Source organism: Vollenhovia emeryi, unplaced genomic scaffold (assembly GCF_000949405.1).
Source record: "Vollenhovia emeryi isolate VEMERY1.0 unplaced genomic scaffold, V.emery_V1.0 DF939142.1, whole genome shotgun sequence".
Classification (NCBI taxonomy): domain Eukaryota; kingdom Metazoa; phylum Arthropoda; class Insecta; order Hymenoptera; family Formicidae; genus Vollenhovia; species Vollenhovia emeryi.
This window is the reverse complement of record NW_011967224.1, coordinates 1,757,444-1,772,965: the sequence shown is the minus strand read 5'-3', so window position 1 is coordinate 1,772,965 and position 15,522 is coordinate 1,757,444. Positions and strand designations below refer to the sequence as shown.

General features: G+C 40.2%; 3 protein-coding genes across 4 annotated transcripts; 1 reads left to right on the top strand and 2 right to left on the bottom strand.

Moving 5' to 3' along the window:
• Nucleotides 1-112: 112 nt before the first annotated feature.
• Nucleotides 113-8,221, bottom strand: LOC105566858 (ras-related protein Rab-8A). The gene is made up of 5 exons (XM_012021224.1): nucleotides 7,625-8,221; nucleotides 6,520-6,580; nucleotides 6,164-6,302; nucleotides 5,595-5,798; nucleotides 113-5,368 (listed from the first exon to the last, which is right to left on the bottom strand). The coding sequence occupies exons 1-5, from the start codon at nucleotides 7,746-7,748 to the stop codon at nucleotides 5,270-5,272; spliced, it is 627 nt and encodes a 208-aa protein (XP_011876614.1). The 5' UTR covers nucleotides 7,749-8,221; the 3' UTR covers nucleotides 113-5,269.
• An 88-nt stretch (nucleotides 8,222-8,309) lies between these two features.
• On the bottom strand, nucleotides 8,310-11,508 carry LOC105566859. 2 transcript variants are annotated; one of them, XM_012021226.1, is made up of 4 exons: nucleotides 10,827-11,508; nucleotides 10,508-10,753; nucleotides 9,977-10,422; nucleotides 8,310-9,911 (listed from the first exon to the last, which is right to left on the bottom strand). In XM_012021226.1, the coding sequence occupies exons 2-4, from the start codon at nucleotides 10,701-10,703 to the stop codon at nucleotides 9,747-9,749; spliced, it is 807 nt and encodes a 268-aa protein (XP_011876616.1). In that variant the 5' UTR covers nucleotides 10,704-10,753; nucleotides 10,827-11,508; the 3' UTR covers nucleotides 8,310-9,746. The 2 variants fall into 2 exon arrangements, with proteins under 2 accessions (XP_011876616.1, XP_011876615.1); XM_012021225.1 differs by having other exon boundaries at nucleotides 10,508-11,508.
• A 571-nt stretch (nucleotides 11,509-12,079) lies between these two features.
• LOC105566854 (uncharacterized protein C1orf177 homolog) lies at nucleotides 12,080-14,083 on the top strand. The gene is made up of 6 exons (XM_012021216.1): nucleotides 12,080-12,351; nucleotides 12,424-12,656; nucleotides 12,855-12,999; nucleotides 13,086-13,168; nucleotides 13,326-13,473; nucleotides 13,595-14,083. Exons 1-6 carry the CDS (start codon nucleotides 12,125-12,127, stop codon nucleotides 13,905-13,907), a joined length of 1,149 nt encoding a protein of 382 aa, XP_011876606.1. The 5' UTR covers nucleotides 12,080-12,124; the 3' UTR covers nucleotides 13,908-14,083.
• Nucleotides 14,084-15,522: the final 1,439 nt, after the last annotated feature.

Sequence of the window (15,522 nt, the reverse complement as noted above, 5' to 3'; positions counted from 1 at the left end):
CTTTGTCGTGCTCTTCGGTAAACGCCGACTAAATTTGTTTTCTTTCTTTTCCTTCTTTTTCTAGTATCGCGGAATTACAGAACTCGTTCCGATAAGAAAAAGGCGCAGTGTGTCATAGGTAAAAAGTGTGTATCTTTATTTATTATTGATTCAGACATCGAGTTAAACAAGTTGTTCCGCTACAAACTTAAAAACTTCTCTTATACACTTATACATTTAGATAATCGATCGCGAAGTTTGAGTTAAATTATGTAATAACATGATCATTCTTGAGGGTGAGGTGGTAATATGACAAATGAAACTTTGTGAAAGCTGTCGTTACATCGTACGTTCAATCTCCCCGCATTTATCTCTTCGGTGATCGGGTAAAGTCTTGTTGCTTTACAAAGTCTGGGAATGATAATTACATCGCGCAAAATTAATTCGAACTCTTAATTAACTTCCACCATCGAGAAAGTTTTAAACAATTTTTCGTGAAGAACATTTCTTTCGGTTTGACGCCTGAGTGAACAATTTTGTCAGACAAAACTATTCGCCCGATCTCAACCATTCTATTTCACCTCTATATATCTTAACAAGATTCGTAACAAAAACACAGCTGATTCCTATCGAGAAACTTTCATCATATCGTTGAAAATCGCAAAAGTCGTTGAAAATCGAGAGTTATGAATTTGCAGAACCGTAACTAGAATGCAAAATGGAAATAAAGATATTTTTCATTGTGTACAACCTATTCTAAAATCCAGACAAAAATTGCACGCTGATGAATACGTAGCTGAATTCTACCAAAAAGTTTTACGAAATTTGCAGATTTAAGAATGCCGCAAAAATCTGAGCGAATACAAGGTGAAAGAGTCCAGCGCGAATCCCGATATTCCGTCACGGATATTTTTCGTGGAGTCTCAAGGACGAGATTACGGAATGGCTGATAAAATTGCCGTTGAATTCGCGATACGTGGAAGAAACTCTAGTTACGGCACTGCACGCGCGCGCACATACGTGGCAGGTTCAACTCAAGTCATATAAAAAGATTCTCTTCCAAAAGACTCTTCAGCCGAAGACCAGCTTCGGGTGAGAAATCAAGCACTTCGATGAAGGCAAACGATCCAGCGTCCCTTGAAAAAAATTTGTACAAGCGACTCTACCGTCCACGTGGGCGACGCCGTTCTTACAAATTGACTCTTTTTTTTTACTTTTCTTTTTACTATTTTTCGCCGCGTTTCCTGCGAGTAACAAGCACCCGCACTTTAAACGAAAATTCTACATTCGAATGTTAATCTTCCTGACTAGAGAATGTTAATTTTCTTAACTAGAGAAATTCATTTTTCAAGAAATTAATGTCAAGTTCCACGGGTGCTTCTCCTCGTTACAAACAGTCCGCGGAACAAAAATTAACGATCCTGACAAATCACGCGCGCATCTAAAGAAGAGTTGACGAGAATAGAGCACATTGGACAACCAGGTTTCTCTAATCGCATCTAATCTCCGTTAATCCAAGATTTCCCAAACTTTCGAGATATATACACTGGTCCTCGGACAACGATACAAGACGTTTTCGCTTACTTCATCCAAACTTTCACGACTAGGGTAAAGAAAAATTATAAAATACTTCCTGCGTTAATTTTGGAGTAACTTCGATTTCAGTCGTTTAAAAGCTCACTTTTAAACGAGCGAAGATACATTAGTTTCGTTGTTTTGGTACGCCACTAGATTTTTGAAAAGTATGCATCGAAAAGGTTCAGCCCACGTCCGCGTTTCAAGTTTGGAAAATCCTGATTGCTAATTAAAGGGCACACGTAGGTTGCTTTGACAGGCGAAACAATCGAATTCCATAGTGTTTTTTTTTTATACAAATACGCCGCGATTTATAAATATATAAAAGCAACAAATATATATACCGTCGTTATCGTGTGTATATATATAATACATATATGTATATTTATATATTTATATAATATCGTCTTGCACAAAATGGTACAGAGCCTATGCCGTAAAACTATTGTGTTTAGGATTGCGCGCTGAAGAAACAAACGGTGTACCGTGGCGATCGTTGTTGCATTGACGCGTGCGAGTCGCCAAGTGATCTCGTTTCGTCGGCATCGTCGCTACAATGTCAATCGATCGCGACGGATATAGTGCGTTTCTCGTCTGAAGTGTGCATGCGCTCTTTGAACTCGGCCGTGTCGCGATGCAGCCTGCGGCCGCGCATGCAAGCGTGCGAAAAAGCGCGAACTGGGTTTTCGCAAAGTTTCGCGGGCGCCCTCAATATCGCGCCACCAGGAGATCGTAAGAGTTACAAGATTGCCATTCGCAATGCAGTTCAAACCGCACGTGAATGCAGCCTGAAGCGGAGTTGCGTGATTGTTGTGTATAGAAATCAGAAATCGGGGCGGTGAAAATCGTTCGCGATTCACCAGACGAGAGACTCGATTTTTAAGGTGTATACTTATTAACGAGAAAATAATATGTCGCAAGGATCTATCGATTCTCTCTCGCATAATTCCGATACCTAATGTTCTCTGAGATAATAATGAAACGAGATTTTGTAGCTTCAATCGGGCATCGACCATCATCGCGTTACCTTTCCATAGATTTCCCCTCGATCATAAGCGATCGATCATAAAGCGATCCGTTACGGTATCTCGTACAACGTATCTCTTATCTATCTTCCTTTCGTCTTAATTTTCTTTCTTATAATCACTGATAGGCACAATAAAGGCTTTTATGTTTCTGCCAGCGTAAACGAGGAGCGTACCAAAAGTAATTTTATCAAAAGGCCAATAGTTATGTGATTCATGATCAAATAAATATAAATAATCCTCTAAATAATAGGGACAATATTTCTCGTAATGTAAAGACACTTGATTGGAATTGAAGGTTTAATCAAATCTTTAAAAAAGTAAACCTGCTTTTTGTTATTGAAACAGTTATACGTTATTATATGTCTTATATATTTTTTATTTAATTGTTGTATTTTATGCAAACATTTTATTTCTTTCTTTCATTTTCATTTATTAAAACACAATAAAGTCTGCCTTGCAAGTGAATGCAGCGACTGAAAAGTATAAATTAAAAACCGAGGAACTTGATTTTATGTTTATTTAAGAAAACTCTGTCAACATTTAAAAATTAGGAAGATTAATTTCATTTAAGATCGATCGGATAGTTTACGCTGTGCAGTAAAACGCGTACGTATTGCAGTGTGTTATATGGCAGCTAACATAATCTCTCGCGGCCCTTAAATCCCCCTCGGGCCGCAAGTATGGCCAGTGAAAAATGCAAGGACGCTATTATCCTTTTTTTTTCATAACGACTTAAGTGCTCCGTTTGTTATGCGAAACAAGATTGGTGACATTTTGTAGGAGAATGTATTGCATTATCGCGAGACGTCGAATACAATACGGGTCACGGAAAATGTTCCATCACGATTATCAAAGCGCATTAATTAAGCGTGGATTATCACGTGTGTGCACCGATATGAAAGGTTTGATATACAGATGTCAAGTGCTCGACATTGTTTCAAAGCTTCACGTCAGGCTCTTAGAACAGACTTATTTTTTTATGAACACATGAATATTAACGGTTCTTCTTTTTTGGATACAAATAGCATTTGCTAGTCTTACGCTACACCATTTTCTCAAAGCAGAAGGAAAGTTTTATTCGACATCAATGTAAAAACAGCCAATTTTAAAGGATCTTCGCGTGCAATGGTGCAATAAATTGCAGTCTCTTGGATATATTTAGATAAAGGAAACTTTTAGGATACTCTGGAATGTCTCCTTGAATATTTCTTTAACAGTCGTCTCTCTTACTTAAATTTACTTCCAGTCTGAAATAGTTTCGTAATTTGAAAGTCAGATCGTGATTATTATTATAACTACGTTTAATGCATTAAACACTTTTAATTTCGGCAATCACATGTCTATTAAAAAAATGATTCACACCTCGATATTAAAACGAACGGTATCCTATATAATTTTGTTGTTGTTAGTGTTCGCTTCGAAACTCGACATCAAAGTAACATATGTGCAAACTTTGGCATCTGTGCATCAAATAATCCCGACGTAATCGCGCAAGCCCTTCCCCGCGGGAAGAGCCCTGGTCCTCGTTGAGAGACATCGGTAGTAATCGCAAGTCTTATATAATAATATCGTTTTCTAGACGGTAATCACAATGCGTTTGACGATGTCTTCCTCGCGTAGACATACTAGAATAATAATACGTCGATTACTGCGAAAGTGTGTCGCCTCAATAGCGTCGAGAAGATGTTTCCTTTTAGTTAGGCCTTACCAAGCGAATCTAAGTGAACGTTCTTAAACTGCTTACGATACCCAATGAATACGTCTGATCCGCGAAAGTCTAACATCGACGAGACTTTCCGAAAAATTGTTCGTAGACAAATACACAACTCGCGAGTTGTCCTTTCGTCGCGCATATCTGCCTCATAAATTTCAGCCGTAGTCTTCTCTCTCCCAGCTGATCCGCTAAACATCTTTGGGTTAACGTCAAACTCACGCGGAATAAAAATGATCGGTTTACTCGGAAGAGCTAACCGACGTTCATCAAGCCGGCCTACAATTAATCAGATCAATTGCCGACGCGTCTCTCGATGATGCGTTGAGGCGTTCCGATTACCTCTTAGCAAGAGTTCCGTCGAATCTCTCTACATTCGCACGAACGTGACTCGGGTCACTATAAATAGACATCTATGACGTGTAATCGCGTATCATAGACAAACTTTGCGATAATCTCAAACGTAGCTCGGGCTTAACCGTAATGTGCGTGTACGTGTATTCTCGAGTTATCCATAACTTACCTCGCACGGGCGACAAATGTTTCCTTATGGTGTTTATCATGACTTTGATGACGATCCATGACCGCGGCAGATCACAATTGTTTCGCGCTACCGCCTCTGCATTACGCTATAACGACGTTGTCATTCGGGCTCTCGCGCGTAATAGGGTGCAGGGTTCTTGAGGTAATACCTATATAATATCCTTTGCGATTATTGCAGATGGTGTGGTGGTATCGTGATTAATTGCCCGGGCCACCCCCGCCGAGTATATACGAACACCTCTCGCGTCGTCCAAGTCGATTTCCGTTCGACGACCGACTCACGATCGCGTCGCGTATGTACAGGTATGGAAATGAGCGATTCTCTCCCCTTGTGCACGATGAACAGACGAAATCCTTTGTGCCCGGATTTAATTCTTGGCTGCCGTCGAAACTTCCAACCGGCGAGATAGACCTCCGCTGATCGTCCGTCGAACTAACAGCTGCATCTCCAGGCATCACCTTGTTGAGACGGTGACTGCGCCTTAATTATACTGTCCGCGCCTTCTCTCTCGGAAGCCTCGAACAGGCTAGCCTGCAACAGCGATTGTTCACTGCGCTTGAGAAAGCTCGGTCCCGTTAAGTTTACAAAAGATGAGAGAGGAAAGAATCGCTTCATAGAAATCTCTTCTATTATATCCCGAAGAAAAGCTATCGAGTGAACTTACTTGCTGCAGAATGTAACTTAATGGTAATAATATAAAAATTATAGACTTTGGATGCATTAAAAAAAATTTTTTTTTAACGCAAGTAAGTCTTACCCGGCGGCCTCGTTGTTCCCGTATTCTTCTGGCTAGAGTGAGGAAAGCCTCTTCGATGTTTATGTTCTCCTTGCATGATACCTCGAAGAAGGGCATATCGAAATTTTCAGCGATCTTTTGACCTCTCTCAGCGTCCACAGCGCGATGCGCGGTTGCGTCGCATTTATTCGCCGCCAAAACTTTTACCACGTCTGGTGACGCATTCTATGATGCAAACGACGGAATGGTTTATGATTCATGCTCTCGTACGACAACTTCTATTACATACAGATGACTTCGAATCGATTGCGGAAACATTCGCTCGCAAAATTAATACTTTTTGAGCGTCCAAGTTTTAATTCATTAAACTCTGCATTTGACACTGAATGGATCGGTGCGCGTATAAACTTGTAACATATTTTATCAATTTTCTTTCAACTTTTCCCATTTAAAGTTTTATTCAAGTAAATCTTTTAGCAATTTAAATGGGCTTTTTAAGTTTTTTTTAACGAGACCATTTAAACAGTAATACGGCGCGAATTTATTCCCGTTCGCGTAATGTTCTATGTTTAGAATGTTTTTACTCTTACTTCTTGAATATTTCGTAGCCAGTACGACAGATGATTGAAACTCTCCAAGCTAGTGACGTCGTACATCAAAAGGATACCCATGGCACCACGATAGTACGCTGTTGTTAAAGTTCGAAATCTTTCTTGGCCGGCGGTATCCCTTGTAAAAAAGATCCATTCACAGCTATATTTTCTGCTCTTTTATTCTGTTTACAACTTGCCACATGCAGATTATGTTTTACAATGAGACTCAAGAGAGAACAGATAAACTAAAATTTTCGGACAGAATACTTTGGTTTCTTGATTTGATTCTCAAATGTTATTTAACGACTAATTATCTATTAAGAACTTACGAGAAAGAACTGATTAATACTCACCAGATTTGTAATTTTATCGGCGTTCCGTCCAAGTTAATGATCTTTTGTTTGAAGTCAATACCTGTAGATACATGCGCCATTTATGTATATTTATCGTCGTGCATAAATATCTTCGGGATATTTAGACACCGAACAAATTTGAAAGTTGAAATAAAATCAAGGATTCGTGAAACACTCTAATTATGTTTGTAGCACGGAACAATTAGATACTATCACTAATTAGATGGCCATTGCAATAGTTTATACACCAGAATTTCATATGTTTCTCGCGTGCGAACAGGATGATTAAAACCGCATGTATACGGGAGCTGAATTATTCCTTGTAATGGAGAACAAATGCGAAATAACTAACTATAATATTTCCACACAAACGAGGATATATCCAGAAAACAGTTCTAAATTACGACAATTTATACCAGGACAATTGGCCGGAAATAGTTTGACCCGACAGTACATTTAAAATTAAACAGTTTTATCGCAACATCGAAGTTAGGACGGATGCAACCGGATAATCAGCTGATCGATGCTGACTCAATATACATTTTACGGAATATATAAGTATGCCACATCCGCGATCAATTAGCAAATTTAGTTGAATGTAGAATAAAATAATATTGTTTGTTCCTACTAACAATATGATTCAATGTAAGAGTTAAAGAATTAAAAAGGAACTTGGCTCTCCTTATTTTGTGACAAATAAGGAAAATAAGAACAATGCATTAAACGTAAATACAGAATGATGCAAAAAAATAAATTGAAATAGAAATTATTCGGATCGTCTGTGAGAACTGCATTGGAGAGCAAGACGTGACCTCACCGATAATAGCCGAGAGTTAATTAACGTTTACGTGTGTCAACGAGGTGTGGAACCGACACATTGGTTCATGGTACCTGGAGCAAAATTAAAGCGCGTGACTCTATTGTTCCAGGGAAGATGAGCCGTCGTAAAGCGGCCGCAACCGACGCCAATATGCGTCACAATGATCATCGAAGAACAAGTCGTTGAAACGACTCACCAACGCGGCATCGGAGGCGGTCGCCGCAGGTGAATGGGCAACCCGTGATGTACATTTTTACAGTCATATGCATACGCGTGTCTCCTCACCTATCGTCGAGATGTAAGTATCGTAGTACCGTTCGTCGCAGTAGCGATGCACAATACAGGTCTTGCCGACATTCGAGTCACCCAGCACCAGGACCTTGTACGTCGCTGCGAAATCCAACGCCATGTTTGCCGTGGGTCTCGGGTGGTTTTGAACTGTTGTTGGGTCGACAACAGAGTCGTCGGCCGGGAGTTGTTCCCCGCGGACGCTCGGGGAGACTGGGGGGTGGAAGATCGATTCGAGGCTTGCGCTTTAGCCCACCGTACAGTAGGGGTTGAAGGTGTCCTCACAATCGTCTGTGACTTTTCGTCGCTCATGCGCGGCTTCTAGATGTTAAAAGGGCGCACAGTGTGGGGAGATGCGGGCAGCGGGTGCGTGAAGATGTGTGCGTGTCCGAAGGTGAAGCCGAAGATCAACGCAGCCGGACGGCGGTGTCTACCGGGAGCAATGTGCAACTCTACAGCCGTATATGTATAATGCATGCAACACATAGGAGAACGCAAGGAGGCTGTCTCCTCTATTTATACGTTTCTCTCTCTTCGAGTCTCTTCCTCATGTATAATAAAACCTTGCGCGTCTTGCGGAATAATTCGATCCGGCGCGGCGGCGACGCAAGGGTTCGACGATCTGCGCGAAGGATCTGCGTACGGGAATGTGAGAGGGATGTTGCAAATAATTAAGCAATTATCGGAAATTAGGCCGCTTTATTTTATTCGCATTACGAATCGGACCGAGACATCTTTTCTGACTAAAATCGTCAAACTATTTATAGCTATATCGACAATTGCATATTTATCCTTTGCTCTGTTCGATAGTAAAATATTACGAGAATCAAGTTCGAAAATTTATGAACGTTCGACCGCTCGATACGGTCAATTTAGTCTACATCGCAATACACTATCTTGTCCTTGTGACAAAATTTCTATCTCCCTTTTTCTCAAGTATGCTACAGTTATATCTATATGTCCCTAAGAAATGGATAAAATGACGCGTGTAAACTACTCAAGTACTTTTCGGGAATTTGTCGCAAAGTATTATATATATATCCTACAATAAATATATGTATATGTATATAACAATAATAAAATTAGTTTTGATACTTTGGTAGGTGTAAGCTGCACTCGTTAATCAGGCCACATTATCTACCAGGATATGTGTCTCTGCTGCACAGACAATATTGCATGTTAAAGACTTCATTAATCCAAGTAAGCGAGCTTCTAATTACCAGATTAGAAGTAAGGTGTCGATGCGTTAGCACTGTATGCGATACGTTAAAAAACTAGAATTAGCAAATTGATAGTATTGTTAGAGCGTGTGTGAAGTCCTTCTCTTTGCATTTCAAATAAATACTTTTCAAATGACCATCTGCGTTTGCCGCTAAAATACGCGAAAACTGTTTTCGTTCGCAATTGCTTATCGCCTTAGTTAACAATAATCATATAAATAACATATTATGTGTAGGCACTTTAAGCATTATAACTTGTATAAGAAGTTAGGACACTATTTTCGGTTATAACATTGCCTGTAAGTTGTACAATCCTGCTTGTCACGATAACGTCTTGCTTACGTAGGCTATCTACATGATATGTTCTTAATTAATACAATATCTAAATTTACTTAGAGTAATACTTTAGACGCTACCGTTCGCAGTCTACAATATATCCTAAATTAAAGCAGCCTCAATGTTAACAAAGTCTTCAGCTAATGCAATCTTTTCCGTTGATAAATCTAAGGACTCGTTCCAAGTCTCATCCTTGTATAAATGCTAACCTTTCATAAATAGAGTAAATAATAGAATAGAGTTTGCGTTTACGAACAATAAAGTACGTAAGAAAGAACGTGGTAACTTGACACGCAAAAAGAGGCACGTAACTCAAGTTCAGTCGAATTACTTTCAGAACACATTCATTCATGAGAATACTATTGCGAGACATGTTTCCGGGATATTTGTAACATAAAAGTTCATCTCGTATCCCCGCGTTAACAATCGATCTATCACAGAGATTAACAGACGTTTGGCGTTTGTGTTAGACCGAGTTTTTCGCGTCGCGGAATTCTCTGCTTTCAGGAAGAACGTTAACTTAACGTAGGCCATTCTTGTAGGAAGAATGGGATAACATCGGATTACAATAGAAACGACCAAATACATAATCCTATGAGCACGATGCTCGACATGTACGCTAACGAATTAGGAAGATGGATATTGTAAATACTTTCCCGTTTAATCAGCCATAATGGAACGACGACGTGAAGAATATCCGGTATCATGAAGCCCAGATCGCGTATCACCTTCGAGCAAGTCAAAGATAAGTTACAAGATGCCTTTCTCTCAGTTATTATTTACGGATTCTTACCTGGTGCGCGTGGCCCTCTCCTCTGATGACATTCTCGAAAAATTGATCCCATCCGCCAGCCACGATATGCAAAAGGGCTATCGCGGCAATGCCGAACGCCTTTCTATGAGTTATGGGATTCTTCTTATCCGCGAGATAGACGACCCAACATGTGGACAACAACTCGGTGATGGTAAAGAACAGCTGGTGATACCACTGGGAGTAGAAGTCGTCGTTCCAATAGTTAATATAAACCCACCACGAGTAATAATTGGAGAACAGAGCGGACGAGAAGAGGAGCATCATGGACTGCCTCAGTCTCTGTTTGATCGCCAACTTCGCCAAGTGCTTCATTGTCTCGTAAAACGCGATCACCCCGATGACAATGAGCACCCATATTTTCAGCATGTTCGTAGTGGCATTGAAATACATGTGTTTGTACGGAGCAATACCGGATTCGTATGAGCCTGTAAAAGAGTCTCAGAATTAGATCTACGATTGCCGATCGGCGGCATTTAAAGATATTCGTAGAATCTACGTAAATTTTCTCACCTTTAAAGACAGTGTCCCAGCACGAGCAGGAGCAGTAACGTTTATCCACGACCCTCGAATAATCCTGCCAGAAATAATACAGAGTTGCGATCTGCAACGGTGGAATCGTTAAGGGTCCTATGATGCCCACGAATCTCGCTCCGCTTGTTGCAATGTTTTTGCACAGAGCACGCTTCAACATCTTCAACGAAGCCATTTGTCTGGATTGACGTGTTACGACTGAACAGATAGCGTTGCGTAACTTTGCTGTGTATTTTATGAGTTAAAATTCTCTCTCTTATCACATATACTGCTATCATATTATCGATAAGACTGATACCTAGCGCTGTGCATTGGCACTTGTGGTCGTTAAGTACTCAAAGATAGCACAAGAACACTTTAACCGAGATACCTAACTATATTATACAATTTCGTAATATGATCTGATTTTCACTTTGGAAATGCTATTATCATCCTCACTTTATATGAACGACAATGTTCTTGCAAATCCTTTGTGCTTCTCATGTAAAATCATGATCCTCTGATATCCTTGGACTTTTATCGAAATTAAGAGACAAGTGAAACGTGTGGACGAACTCTACAACGTAGGATATATTTTAATTCTCTACAACGTGTGACGAGTCCTTAGGTACGAAACGGCAGGTAATGAACAAAAACTCAAACGAAAAACTGTTCAGCACATGTTTATTGCAACGACACGTGTTTATTTCACACAATGCGCATTGTTGTTCGTGCGCCACACCGTGCAAATTGGTATGGAGGTTTCTCGGCTCGTCAGGACTTTTCAGCTGTTACGTCATGGCGATTATCTTGTTTATTTAGGTGGCAACAGGCTGCACACGAGCAACCATTATCGGTGCTCTCCGAGGGGGCACCTTCGACTTCACATTTCTACGAAGTCGACGATTTCACGTGTAGGGCCGTTTAATCAGGAAAGAATGGTCAGAAATGGAGCAAACAGCCCCCTCTGCCACATCCGTTGTGAAACGCCATCTTGCTCCAAGTTGCTTGGAAGAAACTTTTGCTTCAGACGACAGGAAGTGCAGGCTTAGCTCGACTGCAGATACGAATTCTAGTCGTTAGAAAATGCGTAGATGAAAATGTTAAAATTGCACGAGATCTTCTCTGTTGACTAAGTTAATCTATTTATAACTGCAAATATTAAGTTGTTAAATAAAAGCAACCTGACGTTAAATAAAAGCACCTGACGTATCGACAACCATTAATTCAGTGTTCTGTATCGCTATCGCTCGATGAGTTCCTCTGAAAGCAATTTCGATATACATTATTTTGATCTTGTCGGTTTCAACTCCGGACAATTATTTTATCTGCATCAAATATCTGCGATTTATAAAAGATTATATAAAAGAAAAATTACTAATGTTATCTGAACATTGTTGCAGTTCATTGCAATCTTCCATTATTTTTAACCAAACTTTAGTAATTTCAATAAAGACATGTCTCTTCGAAAAATATGTGTACAATAATGATTTATTAAAAATTTATAAATGAAGATGATAGAAAATATTATCATCTCGCATTCATTATATTATTTAGAAAAAACGAGACTAACAATTGTTCTACTTTTAAGCGTTTGTGCAGGACTTTAATGTGAAAATGGCAAGAAAATATAAAGCCAAAAGTTTTCATCTGTGTCGATGCTGCTACAAGTGGCGTTGTCAATGTCTGGTGCCACGGAAGGAGAAACCACACCCCCCTTTTAACAGCGGAACAAAGCCAGGTAGCAAAATGGGTTTGCATCCCAAACTGAAGGCACTTATGCCAATATCTCCAGCTGTGGGTTCCTACGATCCTCGACGGAGTGATCGTAAATTTGTAATCGGGTAAAACGCAACCTCCGACTATCTCGAACTGACACGAGAATTTCTATCTAATGGAAAAAAATTGCATTGCAGTTGGAGAAGGCAACAAGAAACGCGAGAATTCTCCGCAATAAGTGGTAGACTGACAAAGGAAATTGTCGCCCAAAAGAACCTAATGAAGACTGGACGTGGGCCCGGGAGTTACGAGATATCTCGCTGGCCGGAGAGTACTATGGATGCACCCTGTAAGAGTTCGCAAACAGACGCTGTTTTCGGGACCGTTCCACGATTTCAAACAAGTTGTAAATCCACCACGCCCGGTCCAGGTTAATAGGATTACCTTATATCGAAAGAATTAGTCAAACTATTTTTTTAAGGCAAAACTAGAAGGTTTCCTTCGAAGTTCCATTATCTTGTCAGATTACATGAAAATTCTCTGAGTTATGTTTTAATTAACAATCTCTGTATGCCTCTTCCATGATGCTCTACTTGGATACCTGGTTGGCGTCTGTTACATTCTTAAGGATACACGCTGAGAACGCACAATCCCTTTTTCTATTTCGACCAAAAAAGGTTAAAAGGTGTTTCTTACATACCTTCGTTTGAATTCGACAATTTAGCACCTAGGTTCCGAGAACCTGTAAGAGCGTGGTCTGTACCATGCACTAGGTAAATGCGTCATTTTTACAACATTCTTTTCATTTATTTTATTTCTCAATTTTTCACATTGTAAAATAATTAAATTTTTACAACAGATACAACGTGAAACACCCAAACTCGCTGCAAGCATACCTCGAGAAAGTTACGAGCAAGAGGGGACCTTACGATCTCTTTACAGGTACTAAACATTATTTTATAAGTGCATTAATTTCGCAAGTACAGTTTAAGACTTGCTCGATAGAGTATTATCTTATAAAAATTCGATGCCTTAAAAATCTGTGTACAAAAACAAAGATTTAACTACAAAGTGCATAGATTTTTACTTTCAATTTGAGGACCGAGAGATGAAACTACTATCAAGGGATACTGGGCGCAAGCGCAGTTAGAGGATCGGGATAATTGGCCACGAAAATTGCCAGGAGAAATGGAGAAGCTTTCGAGCAAATGCAACTATTTCAAAGGAAGATGGTCGACCAACCCTAGGTATTGAAAAACTCTCAATAAAAAATGGAATATTATAAATAAAGGTACAATCATATGATTATAATTTATGCACGTGTATCGTATAACGAAAATTATTTTGAATGAAAAAATCTCTTAAAAGGTTTTTGAAGAAACCAGTTACGAGGATAATGTTACAAGACGTCAGTACGTGCTACAAGGACCCTGATGAACCAGGGCCTGATCATTACAATCCTCGAACGCCCCGAAAACCGAGTTCATTAAAAAGATATCCCTTTGATAGCAATATAGAATACGTACGACCGCTTCCGCCAAGCGGCATTCGTCCTGGACCAGGAAGATACAAGATTAAACGGGAATGTCCTGTAAAGGGACACGGGTGGACTTGCGTTTTCAAGAGCAAAGTGCCTAGAACGATTGGCATTATTACTCCATCGTTACATAATAATTACTAATTTCTGTGAACATCATAGTATAATAAAATATCTAAGCCGTGTTATTAGAGAATTCTTAATAGATCTGGAGCTTAATAGCTGTGCACTGAGAAAAATATCCTTGCCAATCTAATCGGATAATCAATTACATATTAACAAACGGATATATTCAATTAAATTTTATATCCGATGAAAAATATAATCGGTTTTTTTTTTATGAAATTCATCGGTAACTGCAATTACATTGAATCGGAAAACTTAATCAGAAAAGCCGATGGTTAATTTTTCATCGGAAACGCTACTTGATCGATTTATCTAGTGAAAATTTTTCTTAGTGTGTAGATATGATTACTTTAAGAGCAAAATTTGATACGTATTGCATATATGTATATTACGTTGCAATATAAAATTTGGCATATATGTAGAATTCATTTCATGGCAATTATCGATCGTAGGTGTAAGTTTCATTACGACGAAAGTTGCCGCGACACTAAATCTACATGGATCGCGTGACAGCTCCTGTCCCCGCGATGAGATCGCCGATTGCTCTACTGCTAATTTGAAAGTCCAATGATCGTCGTGACTTATCGCGTGGATTAGCTCGAACGGCATGTCGTTTCGTCGTTTTTTTTCCCCCCATCGACGGTGTTCCTCGGTGCAAGAGGCGCAGAATTTCGTGCCAGGTGGGAAATGGTAACGGGAGCCCTGCGAGATAACGACGCGAGCTCAGCGATTATCTCGGCTGCACCGAATGCATAATTCGTACGTATACCGTGAACTTTGAACTGGTTCCACGAGCGCGTTTCATATCGGCAGCTCTAAACGGACTCGTTTAATCGTGTTCGAAAGACCACCCTTTTCATTTAGGTCCTTACCACACACGTCATTCGTTGGTGGTGGAACGTCCCCGCCGCCGTTCGGGCTTAATCACCACAATAGAATAAGATGAAATTGATTGAATCATATGATCGTGACGGGCTCGCAACGGCGAGAAATCGCCGCTGCGTCCACGGTGGCGATTGTCGCCCTTACGCAATCTGGATCGTTACAACGCGAGGACCAATGAAGCGCGAATGAAGGAAAAACGGCGTCGCGAGGAAAAATATACCGCTAGTTAGGAAACGGCAAGCGTGCAGCGAAAGAAAGATTTTTCCTGTAAATTATAATCGCATCAAGATATGCAAGATATACCCGCCACAGGACCGGAAGCACGTCACGCGCGCGCACGAGCTTGAGAAAAGAAATGAGAAAAATTTCTCGCGGCGTGCCATATGGCGGATAATTTTGTAGATTGATGGAGGATTTCACGGAGCAACTGACACCCAGTGTATGGGTTCCCATAGGCGGATGCCGCTGTGTAACGCGGCTGTCGTGTAGGATGCTCGCATTAGTTGCAAGGGCGAATTAATCGGTACGCAATTGGGCGTTAATAACTTTCTAATTTACGGCCGACGCCGACGCCGACGCGCCTCTCGCAAGATCGATCTGTGCCGTTGAGTTCGTTCACCCGCGAGATTGCGAGTGACAGACCGCGTTGAAAGATACGCGAATATTGAAAGATGTGAAGAAAAAAAAATTTTATCGAAAATTAAACCTTTAATATAGAGATAATAATAATAATATCTCTCTCTCTCTC